Source organism: Photinus pyralis, unplaced genomic scaffold (assembly GCF_008802855.1).
Source record: "Photinus pyralis isolate 1611_PpyrPB1 unplaced genomic scaffold, Ppyr1.3 Ppyr1.4_LG4, whole genome shotgun sequence".
In the NCBI taxonomy this organism is placed as follows: Eukaryota; Metazoa; Arthropoda; class Insecta; order Coleoptera; family Lampyridae; genus Photinus; species Photinus pyralis.
This window is the reverse complement of record NW_022170511.1, coordinates 16652448-16678451: the sequence shown is the minus strand read 5'-3', so window position 1 is coordinate 16678451 and position 26004 is coordinate 16652448. Positions and strand designations below refer to the sequence as shown.

Genomic DNA, 26004 nt, shown 5'->3' with positions numbered 1-26004 from the left:
GTTCAAAGGGTAGAGTTTTCGAAGTGAGTTCGCACTTGCCTCATATGGCAAGTCACCACTGTGAGGCCCAACGATCTTATGGCGTTATTTATGTACAAAGTTTTCTGGGAAAAAATGAAGTCAATTGCCTAGTATTTGGTATCCAATACATGACCCATATACTTTTTATCTGCAACATATTTTTAATCAAGCTAGGAGCAGTGTACTTATTGTTATTGGTCATAACGAAGTCTCTTAAAAAAATTAAAAAATTAGATGTTTGCATATGATAAACCAATATGATTGAATACAGCAAAAATGATGTTACATTGTGCAGTACTTGATGTAATATTATTTGCATCTTTGAAACACAAAGAAAATGGTTTGATTAAAAATGACTAGATGCAGACTCGGTACCTACATCTTAAAATGACAAGTGGAATCAATAACTGCAAAAAAAATGGTGTTCCATCTGAAACAAGAAAGTTAGTAGCTACAACAACCACAAATTATTGAAGTTAAAGTCAGTCTCAAACAACTGGTATAACGTGTAAATAGATCAAAAAAATGTGGAATGTGTATACTTGTCACATTGTGTTTGTTGGTAATTTTGTCTGTAACTGCTGAATAGTCATTTTTCCGCCGATTGCCAGTAAAAATAACACCCGAATCCAAACCATGCGACTATGGTTTTAATCCTTCTAGTATTTGTTTGGTCTGAGGCATCCCTATATAAATAAATACGACGTTTCCTGGAGGCCAATGTTATTTACAATAAGGGCAAATACCTCTCTGTATGTGGAAATGTTATTGTCTATTAAATGTTTGTTAGTCTGACGTAATACAATTGTACATTGTTTTTTACAAAAAATATGAAATGAAATATAAGGATTAAAAAGTATTAGAGAAGATAGAATAGAACACTAGGAAACCAAAATGTCTTGCAATTCCTTTTCTACAAAAAAAAATTGATCTTGCTTGAACACACTGTAATTATTCCTTTCGTGAGATCATAAAAAAATTAACACACCAACGGCCGATTGCAGGAAAGCGAATTATAATCAAAATCCTAGATTATTTGCCAAATCTGAGTTTAAACGAGAATTTTGACATTTGATTGGCTGCCTACTGCAATATAAAGCCAATCAAATGTCTTAATACCGGATTAAAGAATAATCCTGGATTTTTTTTTTTGTGCAACTGGCCGTAAACCTTTTAAATAAAGCCTCAAGTGCCAAGACTAATTCGTACAGAAAAAGTAATTTTATTTTATAAAAACAGTACACATACAAATAAAATTTTTTTTCATATGTTCCAAAAACATAATTGATGTATAAATTCAAATAATACTAAAGAAATTTATATACACTGATGACCTTGAACATTATAGCGTGTGACATCTTTTTGTACTTTTAAATATCCTCGGTTTCTTTGCGTTATACAAAATTTTTTAACAGAACACACCAGAATAAGTAGTACGAAAAAAAAGTATTGCACTATTAAAAAATACAGTGCAAGTTATGTCACTCCTTTTTCAACGATTTGTAGGTTTGCCAAAGCTACATCGACAGATAAGTTAATATTTAGCAATAAATTATTCAGAAAATTAATTGGATAGGAAACAAATTTTTCAAATTTACTATGTCACAGATTTACATTTTAATATTAACTAAATATTAAAATTGTTACTACAATAGAAACTAATTAGTCATTCACCGAGCTTGCACAAATTTATTTGATTTAATCTTATGTAAATCTACTACTATCAATAATTAGTATAACGTTCAATATATTTTGTTTGTGTCAACGCACTACCACCCATAGTAGGATCCATCATTCTATCCCAATTGGTTTGTCCGACAACAAATCCAATGGCTCTCATTTTCTCCTGTTCCTTTCGTTCTTCCAAGTCAGCCCAGCGAACCTATCAAATGCAATACAGCAATACGGTCCGGGTTCGTCATTGTCACAAAAAATGTTTACTAACCCTCTTTTGTCCTGGTTTTGTGGATACTGGTTGGATCCAGTCGTCACCCAGTTGGAGGTAGTCTTCCATTGTCCGACTTGTCCGGAGCGGCTTGTTGGTTCCGTCGAGCTTTGCTGTAACAGAAAACAACAGGTTTGCATATGTAATTACCCATACTTTTTTAAACCAAATGGTAGTGTTAACTGTTTCATATAAACAAAATCGCATTTTCGATATACTTCCGATTTTAATTTGCTTGCATATACCTACATTAAATTCACAATGTACTGCAGAACCGGCAAAAAATTAATTATCTGCTTTTGAAATTAGCAGACTCCAATCTTTAAGTGTACTACGTTCAGAATGTCATATAAACAGTATGTGATCATTCACAAAATAGTCGTAGGTAACATAAATTGTTTTTTTTTCAATTTATATGGTATAAGTACGATAAAAAAAATTAGATGGTATAGGACACCAAAGGCTCAAAATGTTTTGTTTGAGAGCTGCACCTTCAAAAGTTGCAAAATGTATGTTTCCAATACTAAAGTTTTAAGGGTACACATGCCGCACTCCTGAATAGAGGTACCAGAAAATACACATTTTGCACAGTTGGTTTACTTGGAAAAAAAAACTATTGTTTTGGACCACCCTACTAAGCAACTGTTATTTGTTACGCCCTGTATACAGGTAGATCACAATTAAATTTATACATAAATAATTAAGCACCAATTATACATCACTTTCAGCCTGTAGCATCATTTATTTGCACGGAAAGAGGATTAACAAATCATCCAGGCATTAAACAGTTTTGCACAGATATTCACAAAGTCCTAAGCTCCATGTGCTCTAATTAGCAAAATCACACAATAAATAATTATTTTAATACAACAAGCTGTATAATATACAGTAGGCGCTCTGTATCCGGCACCACATTTTTTCGCCTAAAGTGGGTACAAAAAGTCGGCTAACTTCAGCCAGGTCAAGGTCAGGGCAGAACCGAATACGTTTGCAAATAATCTCAGCTGCTCTATAATCTGGCATTATAGAGTGGTTAGTGCCGGATTATAGAGCGAGTCAGTTGAGTTGTTAAATGCCAGACTACTGAGGTGCCATACTGTTGAGAACTGAATTACTGAGCACCTTGTGTATCATCTCTGCACTCGAGAAATACCAATATTAGTATCTTAAAGAGGAGTGGTAATAGCTAGCAATGAAAATCATACACTTACAAAAGTAATTACGATGTTAGGCAAACTTAAACCAATAAAGAAAGTGAGAATCACATGATAGCTCCTTGATAGGTAACAGGACTGTTCAGATACCAAATGCAAAACAATGATGGTTGGAGAAGCACTTGAGAAATGAAAATATGTCACACATAAAAGAAATTGCATGGAACATCACTATACATAGGACATTTAGGTTCTGCCCATAGAGGCAGTGCATGATGCCGTGTTCCCAATGAAAATATGCAAAAAAGTTACGTAGACAAAAAGAGCACAAAATTTAATTAAGTGTTTTGTCATTTTCCCAACCAAATTGGTTATTAAATAAGGATATCACATCAAAGCTGGGGAATTATCAAATGAAAAGCTTCTTGCTATACTACATTCAAGTGCAAATAAACAAAACGCCAATAATTTTCATTTTTCAAATTGTCTAAAAATGTACATCATTTAACAACGGCAGTAATAAAGAAATCAAAATTCTCAGGTTAATTCAATTATTGTCATACAAGCCACTGATTGGTAGAAAACAGAATTAAAAAACCTATTTTTTCAACCTACTTGAAACTTAATAAAACCATAGAGCGTTTAAAAAAGCGGCAGGGCACCTCAGTGTGACCCCACGGAGTCATTGGATTTGACCCATTTTCAATTGGCTTGTTACATGTGGCATATAGGTCAACTGTGCAAAGTTTGAACCGTGCGTCGGTCCAAGCGTTTGACAGTTATCGTGTTCACGAACAGAGGGACAGACGGACACCATCGACTCCCCTATAAAGCTTGCATCGCTTTGCTCTGCCGCTTAGTAAAATAATAAATACCGTGACAGTAGGTAAGTGGATATCTGAATCACAGTATATACTTTCTTATAAAAACATGTTCTTATAATGGCCGTAACGTCTGCATAAGATCTATAATGCTCAAAATCAACAGAGTTCGTCTATGAAGACACCAAAAACAATAACCATTAAAAACTATAAGACAGCAGCAACCCCAACAGGAACACAATTTTTTTAATTTTTGGACAGGATTTATTTACTTCACTTTAAAAAACTTTCAAAATGGATAATAAAGAATAACAAACGTATTTGAGAAAGAACGTGTAATCACAATACCAAAAGAATTAAAAATAGCAATAAAAGATATGCTGAGGGTCCACAAAGATTTGCAAAATCAGAAAGGATACATCCAAAAGGTAAAGCTATTAATGCAGGCTCTTCTACAGGCTATGAATGCTGAAAAAATTAAAGAACCCCAAAATAGAGGGGAGGGGACTTTTGAAACCGTAACTCATATATGACACGTTGGATCTTCACTGAACCAATAATTTTCGTAGACAAATTTTCCTAGAAACATAATCCCATTTAAGCAAGGCTTTTACGGTGTCAATAATTAACTTTTTTAATAAGAACACCCTGTATATTCAGTATTTGATTTTTTGTTAATGTTGGGATCTTATTAATTTTTTTCCAAATAATTCCCCAAAAGCAAGCTTCACTTTGATAAATCGTAGCGACCTTGTTTTTTGAAGTTAGAGCTGATGGGCCTTAATACACAAGAAATAGAATGTGGCTACCACAGGATGGGAAAATAAGTGCAGACAATCTAACGTCGAAAAGTTCGAGTGGTCTAAGTGCTATACCGTTTGCTGCAACACAATATCTAGACCAAAATATGCTGGATGTTTAAACATTAAAAATAATAGAGCATGATATCGAAAAAAATCAATTAACTTTGAATGGCAAAAATGAAAAATTATTTGAAGCAAGTAATAATGGTAATGGTAAAGCGAAACAAGAACACAAACATAGGTAGAGCAAAAGGAAAAAAGCAACAAGGCAAGAATTATGCACGTTATGACATTATAATGAAAATAGTACAGTCATTTTGTTCGCAAAAATGCTGGATATTATTTTTAGTTTCTTACAAGCAGCAGACAACAATGCAGAAAAATGAAAACAAAACTCTTCTATGTAATTTTTTGTATCTTAGGAATAAAATACGGGTAGGAAGGAGCATTAAATACGGTAATAAAATAAATGCTCAAACTTCTATTTTGCTTATGGATTTTCATAAACTTTGGCTCTGTTTAAAAGTCATTATACGGATTTCCTGTTACAGTTTCAGATAGTTATTTATTTTTGTTTATTTCTCCAAAAAAATCAATAAAACGACAAACTTTTGGATACAACTAAAGGGTGTGAAGTTACCCACATGTCAATAAAATGTATGACGATACTCTTTTGAAAATCTATGAAAGGAAAAAGTTAATACCATGTTTTTGGTTTTGTTACTGGAGATACCACGATAAAAAAACGCGCCGCTTACTTTACCTCTCGCTCTACCTCAAGGTCGTGTGGAAATGGGATTCCAAAAAAACCAACTGTTCCAATGGAAAACGTCAAATTCAATTAGGAAAACGAAATTTCTTCTCCACTTAACCGATCGTGTATTTCCTTACTATTTCTAATAACCACAGGTAGGACATCTGGATTACTGCATAACGGGGCCCAGAACAAACTTTCCAATTGATAAACTATCCCTTCTAATAGGCATACAAGAAGAAAACATAATGTGACCATAAGTAGAATGAAACTTTCTTATTTGATCGATTCAATTGAAAATTCAACTGTCCACATTTATAATACAATTAACCAAAGCGCATGTAAATCAAACATTCAACGGGACGAAAAAATTAGAATAATAATTTGAGTGGTAATCAAATGATTAATGCACAGCTACATCTAGATTTTATGTATGTATTATTTGAGATTAATAAAATAAATAATACTATTTTATAGCAGATGTTAAATTGACATTTTAATAGGATCATTGTGCATTCCAATGACACCTATCATCCTTATTAAAAATGGGACGCGGAGCACGGAATAAAATGAAGTTCAGAACAGAATATTGTTATGGAAACAACGGGAAAACCTAATCTTACTATGTTGAACGTCTAAATTAAATACCTACAGAATTTTCAGATGTTTTATAATGATTTCTATAGCTTCTGATATAAAATAGTTTTGTATTGTACACAACAATAAAGGGGAACTAATCGTTTTGTGGAAATTAATTCACTTGTGAATTAACATCTTTCACTCAATGATTAAAACTACTCCTTCTCGTCTTGTATAATAAATTTCAATTAATTTTGTGTCTATTTTACACCGGTATTTCGGAATGTTTGTTTGAAGCGAGCGGATCGTGTTGACTAGTTTAATATAAACATGACATAATTGGCGCCTAATTACTACTGATAGTACATTTATTTATTTTATTATTATCAAGTGTAATTTTGAATTAAACAAAAAACTTTTTGGTATAAGAGCAATGAATAAACTAAAGTCAAGGAATGTCCTAGGCTGCTTTTTAAATTGAAAACTGTTGAACCAATTAAATTATTGGGTAAGTAACCAATTTTTAAAATATAGTTAACATCTACAAAAATGCTATCTACCTAAGAAACTTACCCAGATTATCAATAGAATAGTCGAAGGTGTCCCACTTGCTTGAAATCAAACGTTCCTGAAGGAATTCTCTCTGTTTAAAATTATATTACGAAATGGCATGCTTATAAATTAACTGGAAAATCAGCGATCCTTCTAAATAATATCTAAATTAAAACATTTTTGTAACGCAAAACTAGGTAAAAGCACAGTACATACAGAAAAGCATTGTCATGTCAGACCCAAGTAGAATTTGGAATTGAAATTAACAAAGAAATGTTTACCAGTCTGCCTGCTTACCTCTTCGTTCATAATATCACTGGACGGAGAGTTTATTTCCTCCATTTCGACTTCCGGGATTGAACCGGACTGTATCAAACTTGTCGCATCCAAAACCGGATGGTGAGAGGGCGTCGGCTCCCAACTGGCGACGCATTTTTCAATTTCCGCCTCCGAACGTCCATGTATGTTGCGCTTTGTACAATTTTGTACGTCCAATTCCATTTGGCAAATATAAACCTACATATTTGTGTTAAATTCGGCAAAATGTTACTTGTCATCTATCTACAAATAAAATATGACAATTGCTTTTTAATCTAACCGAAAATTCGGCCAGAACCACAATTTCATTCTGTAAAATTAGCCCAATCACATATGTTGGTCACAGTAATTGTAACATTACATCAAATGAAAATTTAGAACACTGCAGCGAATGCAAGAAAGAATAGAAACACTAAAAGTAGATTGTAACACCAGAACTTCAGTCAGTTTAAAAACAAATTAATGTCACGTAATCTTCTAATAGCAATAGTCAACTATAAGAACGACTGCAAGTTACAGTCAAAATCCAATAAATGCAAAACAATCAATTTAAACATCTCAACTGTCTCCTAGGTAGGAGTAATGCGCTTATTACGTAAAAGTTGTGCAATTTCTGATTTTATAATAATAGTAATGCTGCTAGATTATTATTGTTAGAATAGAAATATGGAAAATAACTCAAGTAGACCATGTCACTGTGCGTTCGTTGTAAAGCATCGCATAGTGTTTTCAATTAAAAAGTTCTTTCTTTATTTTAAATCTTTAAAAACACAATTTTTGTCATTAACATTATACAAGACGAATATTATATAAACAATTCAATCGTTTTTCAAATATTAGTCACAAATGTGAAGAATACATAGTATTTATGGCATTTATTCAATTTTTTTAAACATTTGGTTTTATTTTGGGGAATGCTACTTGGTGATAAATGATTCTTGTAAAAATAGCGCTATGGAAAAAACAATTATTTTTTCAATATTACAACTTCTTTGAATCGTAAAAATATTTTTTTTCACTTACGTTTGTATTCTATAAGGTAACACATTTTTAGAAAAAGTTTTTTAATTTATTTATATAAATGGCTCAAAGTCAGATGTATAGGGCGGTTCAAATTCGTGGCTCAATATTTGGATCTCCGTAACGGTGAGAGATACAGTGTACGTTAAATGGTGGATAAAGTTGCCCTTTTTTGGGACTAAAAAAACGCATTTGAAATTGTTGAAAAATCTTTGAAATAGCAGATTTCACCGAAAAACTGAAAACCTAAATGGTCGAAAGTGGACGGTTTTACGGCTCACAGGCACACAGAGGCACTTACTGTAATTGTTCGTTTCACCCACGCGACGGGTACCACCTGAATCATTCCCGCGTGCCACTGAGAACCACTGGTTAGGAACCTCTGAGATACAGGACAAAAAAAGAAAGTCATTTGAATACATCACCATGATGACAGCCATGTTGATTCAGCAACATCTTGTTACACGTGAATGTTGAGAAATGAATGTAAACATTTGATTTTCAAATTTTTCTTGTAAATTTATCTAAAAGTATAGTGTGACACGTCATTATTTAACTTTTTTTGTTCTCTTATCTCATTGCGTAAAAATCCAATATGACGTCTATAAGAAATAAGAAAGTAGTAGCCATTTCTACATCTAGTGTACTATGGAAACTCTAATAACAGACTCAGATTCTCCGAAAAAAGTGTCAACAGAAGGTGTGAACGGGAACCATCCATTTCAGAGCGTTTAAACTGGGGAAAATAATACGAAATTTGCCATTTTCAGCTTTTCGGCGATATTTCAAATGCGTTTTTGGTCACAAAAAGGGGCAACTTTGCTCTCATTTAACATACACTGCATCTCTCATCAACTCATTAAGTGTTAACTAGACTTTATTGCATCATCTTCCTTTCCTTCTTTTTGGCATTTGGTTTCAAAAATAAACAAATAAAGACGCGAACTCACCTTTTTACAAGGCATATTTTTTAAGTAAGAATCGTTTTGAAATGTTTCGTCTGCAGAGTTACGGGAGGAGTCTCGCGCATGCGCATAACATTTCTACATCTGTTGGTAAGTGACAGTCGCCATTATGGACCCCTCGATAGTGTTAAGGGTTGTTTACAAGTGTTTAAAATCCCCCTCCAATCGCAAGTGCCGCCAACTGTGTTGTACTTGGTGTGATACGTTTTCTTAATATATAAACAGACCTCTGCTTCCGCAAATGCAAAAGTTCTGTATATTTTTTCACTTCCGCTTCCGCTATTGAATAACGGAAGTATACTTTCAAATATGACAAAGTACGTTGTGCGCTCTGATTGGCTGAAGGGACAGTGCGTGACGTGAGCCGTACACGTCTGACAGCCGGCTCGGCTGACAAACCCCACTCGATTTGTTTGTCTTTGTTTACTTCCATTCATCTCATTAGATCGTCGCGAAAATTCGTGCGTTTTATCGTATAGTTTAATAATAGTATATTAAAGTACAAGTGTCATTTGACGAAGATTGTCGCACGAGGTAGTTTGCCGCATAAGCCGCGTAGCGGCGAATGCGGCAAAAGCCGAGTGCGACAAGTAGACAAATGACACGTGTGCTTTATACTATTTTTTCTATTTCGACTTTTATTTTAAATAATAAATTAAACAAATTATAAATATTGCCTTTAGGCGTTGTTAGGTAATTTTAAACTATCATTCAGTGTATGTTGGTAATAGACACAATTCATTTATTTTCACGTTGGCTAACCTGATTCCTGTATTTTCAAACTTCAAACTTTTAATTATTTGGTCCAAATTCCATTTTGCGGCAGTTATGAATTATGATGAATACGGATGACAAACACGTCTCTTGTACCCCACCAGAGATCCAAGAGATTGCCAATGAAGCGACGTTAAATTTACTGCCTGTAAAATCGAAAGTAAAGTACGAGGAGTACAAAATTTTTGCAAACTGGCTGGCCGAGAAGGGGAGTTCAAAAAGTAAGCAAGAATGTACTGCTGGCATATTTACTACGCTAAGTAAAAATAAAAAAAGTTCTACCCTTTGGAGTATATATTCAAAATTAATCGGAATTAATACAATCGGTCAAGTTCCTCGTACGTTATTTACACTTTACAGGTTATGTTTAGTTTTGATTTGACGGATACCGTTGACAGCAAAAAAGCGAGGGGTACCAATCCAACAAAATAAAAAAAATAATGCGTTTCTATTTCTTTCGGCATCATTTCTGTCTAGAAACGCACGCAAACTGGGCCAATCAAGTACGGTAGAAAAACTAAATTTGTAATACTATTATTCTACATTTTATCAAGTTAATAATCGTATTTACACTTCTGCATCTGCAAAAAAATATGTTGTCTTCTGTTTCCGCTTCTGCTTCCGTTGCATCACTAATTATTTTGTGCATTACATTGCCAAAATATCAGGTGTCATGATTTGTTTAATTGAAAGTCACATGTTGTCTGTTATGGAGATACATAACAATAAAACCTTTATAGCAGATGTTCAATTGACATGTGAATAGGTTTGAACAAGTAAGCCAAATCTCTCTTTAGCAGCAGAGTGGATAAAGCGGTCTCTTTAACGGCAAGGGTAGATAAAGTGAAGCAAATAATAATAATAATAAATGCCTTTATTCACTAGGAATGGGCGAGGTTCAGCAATGACATGTATGCCATGTGCTGCTCTTCCACCTAACCCGATGATTGTGCAGATTAATAACATCCGACATTATTACTAAAAATGGGACGCGGAGCACGAAATAGAATGAGGTTCAGAACAGAAACTTTCCATGGAAACGACGGAAGAACCAAACCATGCTATTTTTGACGCTTAAATTGCATTCGGAATTTTTAAAAGTTTTATAATAATTCAAATAGTAAACATATTTTGTTACATTCGCCATTCATGTTTATATTTCAATGAAATGAACTATCTTTAGTATATGCATAACGTGAAATCAGTTTATAATTGACTCAATGCAAGAGAAAAGGAAACTAAGGTTCAGTCTGTCACACTTCCACTAGTGGTCTTATGGAGTTCTTTTTTTTTTACAAAAATCGCGCTTGCGCGCACATATTTCAAAATGCAGAAAAAGCTAAAAGAGATACAAAGAAATGTATAGGATATTTTCGTGTCAGAGTTCGTGTTGTGGTAATCGCACGTAAAATGACACGAGATATAAGACCTTTTTTGCGCAAATGATAGACCATGCAATTTTGCACAAAAAACTCTACAACTGTTTACATGTTATAAGTATTCAATGGTATGTATTGCAGCGGACAATACGGAAAATAAACGCATTCATTTAAAATAGTTATTATTCATGAATAGTTAGTTTTTTGTAGGAAATTTAGTCCTCTACAAATACATTTTTTCCAAAAATATGGAGCGACCATTTTCCATGCAACTACAGAACTTTTTGTTAAACGTAGCTCGACATGAAGAAATGGGGAAAAACAGATGGAAGCGATGTAGATTCAAACACCTCCAGCAAATAATTCAAGTGGAAATGCCATAATAACAAGAGAGCGCTGTCACGTTTCAGGTTTTCTCATTCAGCTTGACTTTTGAGCATGCGCAACAGGAAGCACCCATTCATAGACCGAAGTTCACTGCAGTTATGAGAAAAACATTTAGGGATCAAACCATACCTACCTAATAAAAGCTGCCAGAAAGCATTTTTCCACTTTGTCACAGCTCATTTTTTAGACTTCTAGGCAAGACAGATTGCACACTCGTCTATACATTTAAATTTATTCAAAGCGCGTGAATGGATATTTCCGGTGTGGGCGTGAGATCTGGGTTATTACGTAGGTATATTCACTAATCTGAATATATTGTAATTTGTTTATTTTCTTGTGTTAAGTTGCGTTTCTTATCGTTTTGTAAAAGATTTGTTTATTTCTCTGTAAGCCGGTTATAAGAGTAGCGCTTATAACTAAAAGTTAATTAATTTTGTAAACAGATGTCGCAGGTGCGCGCTAGATCATAATTGCGCGTATTTCAATAATAGAATAAGGAAGTGGAAACACTCATAGTTTGTTAAATAGAAGAGGAAGTGTTAACGGGACCTTTCGCCTTTAGCCGTTTGTGGGAAGTGTGTTCGCGGTATATAAGAATTTTCGGATGTAAGTGAAGTGAAGTGAAGTGAAGTCCAGGGTAGAGAGTAAATAATCAAGTTCCACAATGAAGTGAGGGTGTGTGTGTGTGTGTGTGTGTAATAAAGAAGAGAAGTTTCCGAAGGGACATCAGTTTGTTCTTATGATTGTAATTTGTACGTTTTTAGGTTGGACACCGCGGTTTAGCGGTGATAGTATTAAAATTTTATTTAATTGCTTCAATCGAACGCATATGCGTGGTCCTTTGTGTATTGGCTTTGTTGCCACTCTGCATTACAGTATTATTCTTTGTTTATTATAGAATAAATTTGTGTGTAAAAGAACAGTTTCGTGTTAGAATGAGCACAAGTTACGATCAGGATTTCAAGAGTTTCATGTTAATTGTTTTTATAGGCGACTTTATTTAATTAAGCTAAGTATAACAAGGATAATAAGGACAACGACATCTGTAAGTTTGGGAATTCTAGTTACCAAGAAGAGCTGTTAACACTGCAATCACCTGGTACGGTCTCCAGAAATTATCTAAGCAACTAGAATTTTCTGCCCTTCAATTTTTAACAAACAGGCATTTTGCGATTCATTATTAGTTTTGACAGTTTTCAACGTTTTTTAATTTATATCTAACATTCATCTTCAATAAAAATTATTTTCAGCGTATACCTATTTGCGACATGCCATTTTACAACAATTTTACTGAAGTATATAATGTCTGACGCGTAACTTTTGTAATACACGCCAATTTTTAAATAATAGAGACAAGGCGATGTAACAACTGAAGTGAGAGTTCAGTTTGACGGTTTACCTTGTTACATATAACTTTAGCGTTTTTAACAAACCGAAGCACTTTAGAGAGAATACACATTGGCACTAAATCAAAATGTATGATCATGGTATGGTTCATTCTAGTTGTAATTTTGAATGTGCTTTTAAAAAGGATTTGTCATATTTTTCTTAAATAAACACCAAACATTGTTATACCTGAAATCCGTTCTGTTTGGCAAAACTCCACATTTCACCAAAGAATTTAACTTTATCATTGATATTATCAACAATGATAAAGTTGAAGTAGCCATCGGTTATGGTTTTTTTAAAAGATTTCATCAACGACTGCCGGTAGGAGGCCTCCATTTCTTCCTCGTATTCGTACACCATTTCTTTAACTTTTGTTTTCCGTCCATCTTCATCCAGCTCCTTCTCCTGTTCCACCATAAAGTAATCATCTAAGCACAAAATTCGTGGAGCGGATCCCCCATTTTCCACCTAAAATTGTAGTGTTCAAATGGGTACATTTTGATAATTCAACTTACCTCTTTGTCCTTGATCAGTTTTGCTAAAAATGATTTACCACTGCCAGGAGGACCTCTCAAAATTATAACAATTCGAGGTGGTCTATTGTACCTACCAGGTGGCAATAATATGTCGTCAATTGAAGTAATGTTTGATTTGGGTGCAGAACCAGGAGCGGTACTTTTGCCGGAAAATTTCAATTTTGCTTCTTTATCACTACTAGTATTAGTATTTTCAGTCTCTTTTAAATCTTTATTCTCAAAATCGTCCTCATCATCATATCGTTTATCTTTAGAAAATGCTATTTTGCTATCAGTCGATTTTTGGTCATCAAAAGAACGTATATTATCACTTTCTTTGTGTGTCTTCTCAGTTGTTTCTTCATAATTTCTATCAAAACCACGGCGCCCTTTGTCAGTGCGATATTCTTTCACATGCCGTTCTTTTTCGTCATGATCATAGCGATCTCTATTGTCATAGGGCTTTCTTTTTCGGTCTTCAACAAATTTACGATCTCTGTCACCTACATTCCTTCGGCTCCATTCATCGTATGGCGCTTTACCATGGTCATCATATGGCGCTTTACCACGATCATCATATGGCGCTTTACCACGATCATCATATGGCATTTTACTACGATCACTATAAGGTATTTTCCCAGCATCTTCATACTTGGGAAATTTATCATTTGACGAGTACTTCCTAGTATCATGCCTGAGATTTCTGGTGCTAGCTATAACAAATTCAGGATATTTATCGACCATGTCAGAAAGCCACTTAGGTCTTGATGGATATGGAATTCGATTTAAAGGCTTATGACGATAATCAAACGAGTAAAATATTTCCAAGATTATTTCCGGTTCATCTGGAAGAGTCATTACAAAACTTGAAATGTAAAAAAAAAACATACCTGGCAAAGATTTGTGACTGTAATCTATTACATTAGTAGTTTTCCAAACTCCCTCTTCTTCCATTTGCGACTGATCTTTATTGGGTAAAGCTTCATTTGCAGAGACATCTGGAGGTTCAAAGTTCAAATTATTTTTAATGGGTCCACTAATTAAATCCTCAGAGTTTCGACCAAATGAGTTTGTGTCAAAATTATCATTTACATTCCGTTTTGAATCGAACACATCGCCTAATGGTTCATTACCCCTCCAGTTATCTTCATCAAATTCATCTTCTCTCATATTAAACTTGTTATCTCCAGAAAAATCGGGCCTTTTGTTAAAAGGAGGTGGAGCCTTTGTAAAGCTATTGGGACCACCTAGTGGTACTGGCGGGCGTCTGTTGAAATCATCAAAAATCTCACTTTCTCGGGCACCTGGTCTGTTAAATGGTGGTATAGGTCTATTATCGGGACCTCTATTACTAAAATTTTCCGGCCCTCTACCAAATTTATCTACATTTTTGTCAAAATCCCTATTGAAGTTCCCAGTTCTGCCAAATCCCTCCGGCTCACGGTTGAAATTCAGATTGTCTCGATTGAGGAGATTCGGTGGTCTGTTCATATTTGGACCTTTATCAAAACTGGGAGGTAATCGACTAAAATTATCTAAATTTCCTCTGTTCGCATTGTCTGGCCCCCCTTTATTTAAATTATCAAAATTCCGTGTATCTCTGTTGGAGTTATTTGGCCCTCTATTAAAATTATCTGGACCTCTATTGAAGTTATCCGGAGGTCTATTGAATCCGTCATTAAAGTCATCAGGACCTTCATCAAAGTTATCATCCTCGTCCTCGAAATTCTCGCAATCTTTATCAAACTCCTGGGAATCTCTATAGTCGTCACCAAAATCATCAGGGCCGCCATCAAAGTCATCTGGGCCTCCAGTAAACTCATCAGGGCCATCGCCAAAGTCTTCAGGCCCTCTACCAATACTACCAGGGCCTCGACCAATACTACTAGGGCCTCTACCAACACTGCCAGGGCCTCTGCCAATACTGCCCGAGCCTCTACCAACACTGCCAGGGCCCCTATTGAAACTGTCATTACCTCTAGGCAAACTTCCAGAACCTCTGAAATTACCGCTTCCTCTAAAGTTATTCTGATCCCTTCCGAAACCATCGCCATCTCTGAAGTTATCGGGGCCTCTCATAAAATCTCCAGGACCTCTGTTGAAGTTATCATCTCTATTAAAGTTGCCTGGACCCCTATTGAGGTTATCAATTCCTCTGATACGATTATCATTACCTCTATTAAAGGTGCCTGGTCCTCTCAGGCCAGTATTAAAATTATCTAGTCCTCTATTGAAGTTGTCAGACCCACGATTAAATGTATCAGGTCCTCGATTGAAGTTATCAGGTCCTCGATTGAAGTTATCAGGTCCTCGATTGAAGTTATCAGGTCCACGATTGAAGTTATCAGGTCCACGATTGAAGGTATCAGGTCCACGAATGAAGTTATCAGGTCCACGATTAAAGTTATCAGGACCGCGGTTGAAGTTATCAGGTCCTCGACTGCCGTTATCAGGCCCCCTGTTGAAGTTGTCAGGTCCTCGGTTAAAGTTATCCGACCCACGGTTGAAGGAATCAGGGCCTCTATTAAAGCTGTCAGGTACACGACTAAATTTATCTGGTCCTTGGTTGAAGTTTCCTGGTCCTCTAAAGTTACCCAGTCCCTTGTTAAAACTGTCAGGGGGGCGATTAAAGTTATCAGGCCCTCTGTTAAAGTTACTAAAGTTGTCACCCATACCAAAGTTCTCAGGATCATTATTGTAATTAGATGAACGATTGAAATCATCGCGATCTTGAGAAAAGTTATCAAAACCTCTGTTAAATTGATTGGGTCGATTTCTATTTTCATTGAAGCTGCCTCTAGAATAATTTTCATCTCTATCTTGATCGTAGTTATCTCCCATTCGATTACAGGTAGGATTTGCGTTAACATTCCCAGATCCTCTGTTAGTGTTGTTTGAATTTTGTGTCAAATTCGGATTTTGATTTAAATTTGGTTTATCCAAATTTCCAGCTCCGCCCAAGTTATCAGGTCGGTTTGAAAAGTACGTGGAATCCCCATAACTATTAGAACCTTCTTCCTCATAGTAGTCGTTTTCTCCCATTTGTGAATCAGGTCGAGTTTGACTGTCAGGATTTTCCACCGGACAGGTCGGCTTTTCAAAACTAAAGAATTCATCGCGCGCTTCATTTGAATATTCATCTTGATTACACTCTGCAGGGCTGAACTTCGGGGAATCCATTTTTGCTGGCGGTGGTGGCGCTTTATTTTGAACCATCGATAGCATATTCAACAATTTTTGATCGCCAAGGATGCTATTTATACCTCTCGAAATTGCTTCTAAATCTGGTTTAGCCGTTTCACTTTTTTTCTCAACTTCATCCTCTTCTGGAGCATCAGCATCGGTGGTTTTCACTAGATCCAAACCTGGTATTCCATCCGAAGCAGAGGACTTAAGAAAATCATTAGGACCCTCATCTTCTTTGTTATCATCCTCCTTATTTTGTTGATCAGAAGATTCAACAACTGATAATCCCGACTTTTTAAATTCGAGGGGTTGATTGTTCAGATTTGGGGGAGGCCTCACAGAAGGAATACCTTCTTCTTTTTCGGCTTCTGGCTTTGAAGCAATTGCAGAAACGACAGGTGTAGAATTAGATTCAGTGTTTGAGGGCTGTAAGTTTTTAGGTTGTGCCTCTAAATCAGGCTTATTAAGCAGCGGCTGTGGAGAAGAGTCCGTAAGGCCCAACCGCTTTCTCTTCATCTGCTCTCTACGTTCCAAAAGCTGCGCGCGCCACGTTTCCCATTTCTTTTCATACTGTCTGTATTGCTCTTTATCGGGATGATTAGCATTCTGTTGCTTCCACTTTTGGAACTGTGCCTCCCAGTCATTAAATTGTTTGTCAAATTTCTTCTCAGCTTCGGACAATTCTTCGGGATTGGACTTTGCTGGAGTAACCGCAGGTTTTGGTTGTGGCGGAATTCGAGGAGTTTCTTCTTTTTTTGGCTGCTGAGGCTGATTTCCACCCCATTTGATACCTTCATTTAAATCCATTTTATTTCGCTTTATATTTTCATTCTCATTAGGATTAAAATATGGACGTTTGGCGCCATATTCTGGTTTATTGTCAAAATGAGATCCGCCTCTAGGGGGTGGTTGATTGAAACGATTCGGACCTTGTGGGTTTCGATTTTGATTTTGCCAATTTGGGCCTTGTGGTTCTCTGTTATAATTTTGATTTCTCTGATATCTCTGTTGGTTGTTCACATCTTGATTTGGATATGAACCTTGACCGGAATGTGGGTTGTTTCTATACTGGGAATATTTGTTATCGTATCCTTGCTTTGCATGTTGAGGGGGTAGGTGCTGGGGGCCAATATTGTAGTTAGTTTGAGATGATGGAGGTGGCACATTCATTCCGTAAGCATTGGTTGGTTGATGGGTTTGACTGGTTGGTTCATCTGGAGGGGGAGGTGGCTTACTTTCTGTAGGAAGTGGGGGAGCTGGCATGAAAGAAACTGAAGCTTGAGTTGGCACTGCAGTTTGTGCCATAGCGTTCACCGACTTTTGATACTGAAATGAAAAAAATACAGTATTGCGCAATAATCAACATTGGCAAACCTCTGCCCCATATTGTTGTTGCCATTGCTGAAATTGTTGCTGCCATTGGGCCCACTGCTGCCAATTTTGATGCTGCATCTGAGCCCATTGTTCGGGAGTGTATTGATTAGTTGCAGGATTAACTACATTTGGAGCTGGATTTATAACTGGTGGTTGGACAATACCAGGTTGACCAAGATTTCCTCCGGGCCATTGTGGCCACGACATTCTGCTATATAGCGACAAATACATTGAAGACAATTAGTTGACCAAAATCATTCTACATACCTGATAGAACACTATCAAAGGAATGTTTCTTCAGGAAGATCTTACTCCTGCGATAATTTAGAACTATAATCAGAATTTTGGATTAAATCTATACAAAGTATTTTGTTTAAAAACACCAAAATAGTTTTGTGTGAAGTACACCCTCACAATAAAAATGTGACCAACTAAAAAAAGTAGAAAAACTGATAATGCATCCCCAAAAATTTAAATACGACCAGTTTCTGTTCTAAAAAATAGTTGAATTCTGCAATGTAGTGTTATCTACAAAAATAAATTGTTTAAAATATACCTAGATAAATAATACAATTTAAAAATTTTAATTTACACACATTATAATGCATTCGATGCTACAGTCAATATGTAAAAAATAGTTTCCTTGCAGTTAAATAATACATAAAATTAAACAAATGCGAAATCGGTAAGTTTGAATACAGTTCCGAGCGCAAAGCATCAAGAATTTTCGACACAAATAAATAAAAGTAAAAATGTAAAATAAAAAGGTTTTTTTAATCAAATGAAGAAAAATATCTTCCAAATATTTTCAAAATTTTTGTGAATGTCACAACCGCTAATATTACTTATATTGTTGCTTACAAGCTATATGTCCATTCGGCTACCAAATAATTATCACTAATTACTTATTAAATTTAAAATAATTTATATGATTGGTTTGCAGAATATGTATCGATAGAAATTCACAGCTGTACGTATCTAAGCAATGTCAAAAAAAGACATAGGAATTTATGCAAAGTGTTTCGAAGAAGATTATTACGCTTATAATATTTATTCGCATCCATCTTAATTAATACCAAAAAAATTGGTGTAAACGAGTTCTGAAATCGAAAATGGACGATAGTGAAATACATCAAGCGCTGTAGTCCATCCATTAAAATAATGAGCGTTAAAAAACTACAGTTTATATTCGAGATTCGATATTTAATAAAAAATGAAAACCTACCTAGTCCTCACGCTAGGTTCAACGATCGTTAAATAATTGTGTTGCTGGTAAAATTAATGCACGGATGAAAATACATTCGTAGTACATTAACCATCCGAACACATTGCATACACTTCTTGTGAAATATATGGATCATTGGTACGAAAATTGATAAAATAGGTTATTCGTTGTACATTTCATAGCGTTAAAAGTATATCCCTACATTATCAGCTACGCTACTATACATAAAAGCATGTAATCGACAACCGTATAGCGTCACGACTACTTACTAAATGCACTGTTAGTGCAAGTTTTTGAATGTAAAAATGAATTGAATAAATAACATACCATATACGTAAATTGAAACAGAAAGGAAAAGTAGAGATCTGTGCCGTCTATGAATAGGTAAAGGAACTGCTAACGCGTCTCACGCGAGTTTGCACAAGTGTGTGTTGTTGTGTAAACAACACCTTGTAGACGTTATTTCCGTTTACATTTAAAATAATGGCGGGACACCTTGCGTGTTAAAATATGTAGGAACATCAGGTCGTTTCCGATAAGAGATTTTGTTATCGGACGAGATTTACTTAACGCACGTGTTTTTATAGCTGTTAGAAGAGAAAACGGATTATGCAGATGTTCAACAATGTGCGCTTCAGTTCGGCATAAGTGCGGACGCGTTCTGTCGAAGTGGGCGTTATCAAGACGAATTTTGATTGGTGCCTTATTTATAAAAACCGGCAGAAAGAGTGGTGTTTCATTAAATAGTTTTTTTAGCGACGGTTTAGAAAACGTACGTTTCTTTGCTCTGTTCCTCATTTTTATAATATTTCTGTACAGAATAACGTTAACTGACGTTGTTACATAGAAGTTCAACGTGTGTTGTCGGTATTCGGAAAAAGTTAGTCAAGTTGAAGTATAGAAAAAAATGTTAGTGCACCGTGAGATCTTTTGTCAAGGTTCTCTTATTATCAAAGTTTAAACTTTGTACCGTCTGAATAGCCTCTGGTAATTCTCCTTTACATTCATCGAGTTAATGTTGTTTGTTACCAAGATTTGTGTGTTCAAAACTCGGTTCAGAGCTGCCTGCGTTAATTAGGATTATGAAAAGAGAAAAAAAACTAATTAATTTGAAGATTTTATTTGTCGAACGATTGCGTACGAGGTAATTTGTCTAAAAAAGCTCTCTCTTTCTTTCAGGAATTTTGTGTTGTTTTTTCATTTTTTTTAAGTAAAATTTTGTCATTAATTGTGTGTTTATTGGAAGCCATTGTACGACCCGGATAGTTTTCATATAAATTTTTCTTCTCGTGTACAAGAATTTCGTCAGGAGTTAATAAAAATTTGTGTAAATCCTTTGGAAAGTTCAGTTAATCGAGGCTACCGAGCCTCCCAAATTATTAATTTAGTCAATATTATAACTTTTCTTTGTAGGATATGTCGGAACTGTAAAAAGAAAAATTGGGCGCCTATGGCCTGGTGAAAGCAAGCCTTTGACATCTGTTGCTATTGCGAATTGAAATTTCGGTAATGATCAGTTAAGCATGACATTTCTGCATTGTTTTGCAATAAACTTGCTTCGCTCCCACTTGTTTGATATCTATTCACTCGCGGAGCTAGAATTCCTCATCAAAAACGCAAATGGTTCAAGATTACTCAGTCAGGACACCCCCAAATTTCACAGAAAACCTTTCCTTAGACTTAGAGGACATGGCGTTTATAATACCTTGGCACACGCAGGATAGGCAAGAAGCCCGAGTTTTATGCGTATCAATAATTAAATAAAATAATACCTTGGCGCATCCGTAAAAATAAATAAACTTGGTAATTTTTAAACGACTGAAACATAACACATGCTTACGAATAAACAAACAAAAAAACAACAAAAATTTAAATGTTAGACTTCTGTATGCACAGAAAATTTTATAGCACAATAAAAATGCAAAATCTTAATATATATATAAATACACAACTTATACTCCTGTGTGTGTGATGGTTTGTTTAAGCACTGAAAGGAAATTAATCATTTCATTTATTCATAAAGTTGGTATATTGCGTAAGGAAGCTAAATGGGAATTAGAAATATAAAAAACAAACGCTGAAAATAGAGTAAATTAATATTTATGCTGCAGTACGTGTGTATCTTCGGGATATAATAAATGAAGCGAGTCATTATAATTAAAGTAAGAGCAGGAAGAGGCGAGAAACATACAGTAACCGAATGATTAATGACAAAAAGCTTACAATAGCGCGGAGTTGGTATTTTTACAATCCGTTGATAAAGCGCTTATTGGGTCAAAATGTACACCGGTGATACCTTCAAATTTGAGCAAAATAGTGGGAAAGCAGCATTCGTTAAGTGGCGTTACGCAGTGTCAAATCTGCGCCGCTCGTTTTCGCAAAGCGCGTCGTGCAATCTTAAGAAAATCCTTCCACTAGGTGGATCCCGAAGATAGAAACTAAGCCAAGAGCCAGAAATCATATCCATTGAGCCAACGTCGCGCTGCGGATGAAGCTTTTCGCCACATTTCCGAGAAAATCAAGAAAGCGATGAATATTTTCCACAACCCCAGGATTCTATAGTCGGTCCGTGCAGAAAACAGCTGGAGGCCAATTTCAATTCCATATCGAAGAAACGGTCTCAGCTAGAAGTTTATAGTCGATCCGTGCAGAACGCAGCTGGAGGGCCAACAATTTCTATTCTGATTGGAAGCTGTGACCCGAACCCATCTCCTGGTGCAGAAACATTAAAGGTATTTTTGAACAATTATTCAATCGCTTTGTAATATTGCCGTTTTCCGTCGTGTTACCAGTTGCTGCAGTAGCCCTCGAGGTAGCCTCGCTATATATTTGAACTAGCGTCGTAGTGTCTTGATTTAGTTACAAACTTATTAAAAAGATTTTAAAGAATTTTATAATCGAGCGCTATTTGCTATTGTTGTATACTTAAGTAAATGCGATTCTACACACCTACTTGCAATTTTGCATCAAGTGTTTGTGGACACCGAGTGTCAGTAGAGTTTAGATTCCCCCCAGAAATGACCTGGTTTTGAGCCGATTTGACCGCAAACAATAAATACAAATTTAAAATGAACTGATTTGAGTATATTGATCAAATAAAAATACATCGGAGTTCTTAGTTTCTATTACATTTTTCTTATTCAAAGGTTTTACGGTTACGAAGAGTACTGAAAGTATAATCCTTATATTGTGGCCCCGTTTGTTTCTAACTATCACCTATTTAATCCTCAATAACAATGATAAACATGGCAATTTTATACAAAAAAAAACATCACCTTATAGCTAGCAAAAATTGGAAATATCCTTATTTTAAATGATAATACAATTTCAAAGGAAAAATCAATTCCTTCTAAATGGGTTCAAATAATTATTTTATACGATACAACTCAGTCAATTTACAAATACCGATTTTTCTGATTACTTTCAATAAAATTTAATGTAATTTCTTAAAGAGAACCGCTCGTTGTTTTGAATACAAATCAACAATAATTTCGTTGCCTCAATTATAACGTTTTCCGGTGGTACAAATCAGAAAGGCGTTGCTCAAACAATATGGTCCCTTAAATATACTATAGAGCGAACATTGGATCTCCGGAAGGAATACTGCTGAAGTTTTCCGAATATTTTTACGGGTACGCCTTCGTCTTCGCATGCAAATGATCAGGCAATGAACTTTCTATTTATATCGTCTGCTATCAAACAACTTTTCACTTTCGCGATTAAGTTATTATTACCTCGCTAAAAGGCTACAAGTTCAATATTACACGTCGAAACAGGGTTAATTTGTCCCGTTTAACTTTCTAATTAAAATTTTTAATTAATCGAACTGTAACTCTAAACTTATTTATGTACCGGAAAAAACCGCTCGTACCTTTATAATTTTTCGATGGTTCTGAATACAAATTTTCACGTACATTTATTTTATGATGACGGCTCAACTCGTATTAAAAATGCCCTTTCTCTTACAACCAACTAATCCCCCTCCCCTCCCCTACACTACGCGATAGCAAAATTGTAAAATTATTCCCAAGCTGCGTATCTTTACCGACGAACGGATATGATTCAGCTGTACGGTAGAGAAATACGGTACTATGAACCTTGGCCTATCCCGCCAAACATGGAACGAGAGAACATCAAAGATGGTCTGACGGAACCAGGAATGAACCCCGGGTCCTCTCAGTTTGTAGTCCAATTTTAATTTGTGTTATGTTCGTATCGTATATGCGGATTCCGTAGATATAGCGCAAATAAAAGTTTTTCGCCGTTTGGATACGATATTAAATTAAACTTACCCGAATCCATTCCACATAAAGCATGCGAACTTTCATCTCAGCAGCCAGCCGCTGTAGAATAAAGAAGTGACAATGACAATCTTTGTTCCTTTACACACATTTAAAGATACGAAAAATAAGGACCGAATTCCTGCGCAAAGCAACTCAACTCGATTACCTACCTTTACGTCATTTTACATTTTGGCGAGTAGCATTTAATTTAGGTTCTAACAGTCACGTATTTGCGGTAGCTTGTCGCGTAATAAATATCACTTCAAAGAACTTCTACACATTTCCATAGAAGCGATAAAGCGTTCGTAATCATCGAACCGTGATATGCTCGAGTGTCATTAAATTTACTAAAAACAAATGTTAAAAACGTTCTTGGCCAATTAAGCCTTTGTTTCTATGCATTAAAAGGCAGCAACATTTCGATACGGCGTGAAATGAGTTTTCTATCTAAAATGCGCAAAACTTTCATATTGGAACATGGACTTGGAACAAGGAAACAGAGGCTCCTTTGGTCTCAGGACTCAACTAGCCCACAGTTTTCGAAAATTCGTAGTCCGTTAACGATACTGTATAGAGACAAATCATAATTGCGCAAATGTGCAACTCAAAACTGTCTACATTTTCGATAAGGTTCTTTAAACAAACGAAATTAATGGGAGTGTTCAATTTGCAACGTACATTGGGAAGAAGAGATTCTGCAAGAGCATATGGCGGTCACATATTGGTCCTTCAGCCCGAATAAAAAATTGTTCGTTTTATTTAGTAAATATTATTGATGTTATGATTAGGTGAATAATATATTTTTAAAACGATGTGTAACGCGAGAACGACAGAGAAAAGTAGGAATTTGTTTTTCTTTATCTTTTTTCCATACACATCATCTAACCGTAAATAGAATTAATTTCGTGTCTTCTGTACGATACTTATTTGGAACTGTCGTTAAAATTGAGTGAAATGCTATTTACAAGGAAATGCAGCAATAATGGTGCCAGTATGGCGCATTCAACTGGAATCGTAATCGGTATGCGGGACGCCATAAAATTGTTTTTACAGTAATTAAAATTCACTCCTGGATCAAGAGCACTACGATAACGCAGTCTCAGTTTGTAGTCAAAAGTCTACGGTTAAACAATTTAATGTTCACGAGTCTTACATAAATGGAAAAATGTAGGTTTATGCGAATTATATGGTTTAATTATTTTGTAAGTGTCATCGTTAATAATAGTTAAACAAAATTATTTTTAATATGTGTTGAAATTAAAAACGTAGTTCTGCACAATGAAAACTAAGTATGGATTACACTTTAAAACCACCTCCGCGCTATTTTCGTCTCATTGGTTTTTCAAACCAACAAAGATACAGTTTCAACAGTATTTAACCCATCAAAAGATTGCATATGTTCCTTACCAAGAAGTATCAAGCTACCCGACCAGAAAAAAACATCACATACATCCTGATTATGATGTGAGAACAAGAAATCGAAATTCCAAATAAGTAGTTTAGAAGAAAGAAGCAACGAAGATTAAAATTATTAAATAGTTTTAATCTTTCTCTCTATTTTTATTAAAGCGAACCTTTGCAGTTCCAATCACTTTGATTTGTTCATTTCATTTTGTTTAAAAAAATTACATCACTATTAAAATCCGCGTAAGTCACATATTTCTTTTTTTGTTTTGGATCCACGTTCATAAGAAATGATTCTTGTTTGAATCATAAATGTACCCGTACCACCCGTTTTTTTACTACAATCACAATTTTTCCAATAGAAATCCAGAAAAAAAAATGAATTTTTCCATTATTGTTTCACTAGTGCGACAATTGCAGCTGAGCAATAACTTTTATCTTCATTTTGCGAGTAGGTACCCAGTTTCAACACTGCGTTCTCCAACATACGTACATCATAATATCTCCATAACCTACTAGTGATTTAATCAAGTGATCAATGTGGTACCGTTTTTCCTTCTTACTTCTGGACATGAATTACACCAGAAGCTCGACCAGAAGTACTGAACACCCGGTACATGGATGAACTCAAGAGGGTGCGTCCTTACGAGAAACTGTAACTTCCGAACCAATTTATTTATTTTTCTAGGAGGTGGAAATGTAAGGTTGAAGTGTTTTTAATTTATAGCGTCGTGTTTTAGCTGCCGATAAAGAAATACAGATACTGCAACTTATTTGCCCTTGGTGGCCGTTTCCGTAGATATTTTAATTATTCTTGCAGCCATCGAAAGCTTTCGCCCTTTAGAAGACGCTAGCAAATCAATATTTTATTATTTAACCTCCGTGAATTAATTACGAACCGCTTTTAGTTTCCCAATGTTAGATGAAAACGAATATTAAACCAAGCGAGGCTGTGCAGTTTACGATAGATGAGCAGACATCTCGCTGGACCCAATTAATCCACTAAACAATGGGCCTTACAGGACTACCGAATTTTCGAATTTTAATCTGGCCAATTAAGTGAGTACAATTAACCGTAGTTAATTGGGTTGCGGCAAACGTTATCAAAATAGGTTGTGTTTGGTATTGCTAGAAGTGCGCTTAAATAGCAGAGTCT

The 26004-nt window shown here is 35.3% G+C and overlaps 1 protein-coding gene across 4 annotated transcripts; it reads right to left on the bottom strand.

The window, feature by feature from the left end:
- Window positions 1-1227: 1227 nt before the first annotated feature.
- On the bottom strand, window positions 1228-24298 carry LOC116169233 (YLP motif-containing protein 1-like). Of its 4 annotated transcripts, XM_031485267.1 has the most exons (11): window positions 23615-24298; window positions 23454-23504; window positions 18204-18250; window positions 17937-18147; window positions 14267-17888; window positions 13377-14221; window positions 13048-13329; window positions 6927-7145; window positions 6651-6705; window positions 1967-2079; window positions 1228-1903 (listed from the first exon to the last, which is right to left on the bottom strand). In XM_031485267.1, exons 4-11 carry the CDS (start codon window positions 18141-18143, stop codon window positions 1745-1747), a joined length of 5502 nt encoding a protein of 1833 aa, XP_031341127.1. In that variant the 5' UTR covers window positions 18144-18147; window positions 18204-18250; window positions 23454-23504; window positions 23615-24298; the 3' UTR covers window positions 1228-1744. The 4 variants fall into 4 exon arrangements, with proteins under 4 accessions (XP_031341127.1, XP_031341126.1, XP_031341128.1 ...); XM_031485266.1 differs by lacking the exons at window positions 23454-23504; window positions 23615-24298 and having other exon boundaries at window positions 18204-18355; XM_031485268.1 differs by lacking the exons at window positions 23454-23504; window positions 23615-24298 and having other exon boundaries at window positions 17937-18144; window positions 18204-18262.
- Between the last annotated feature and the right edge of the window lie 1706 nt (window positions 24299-26004).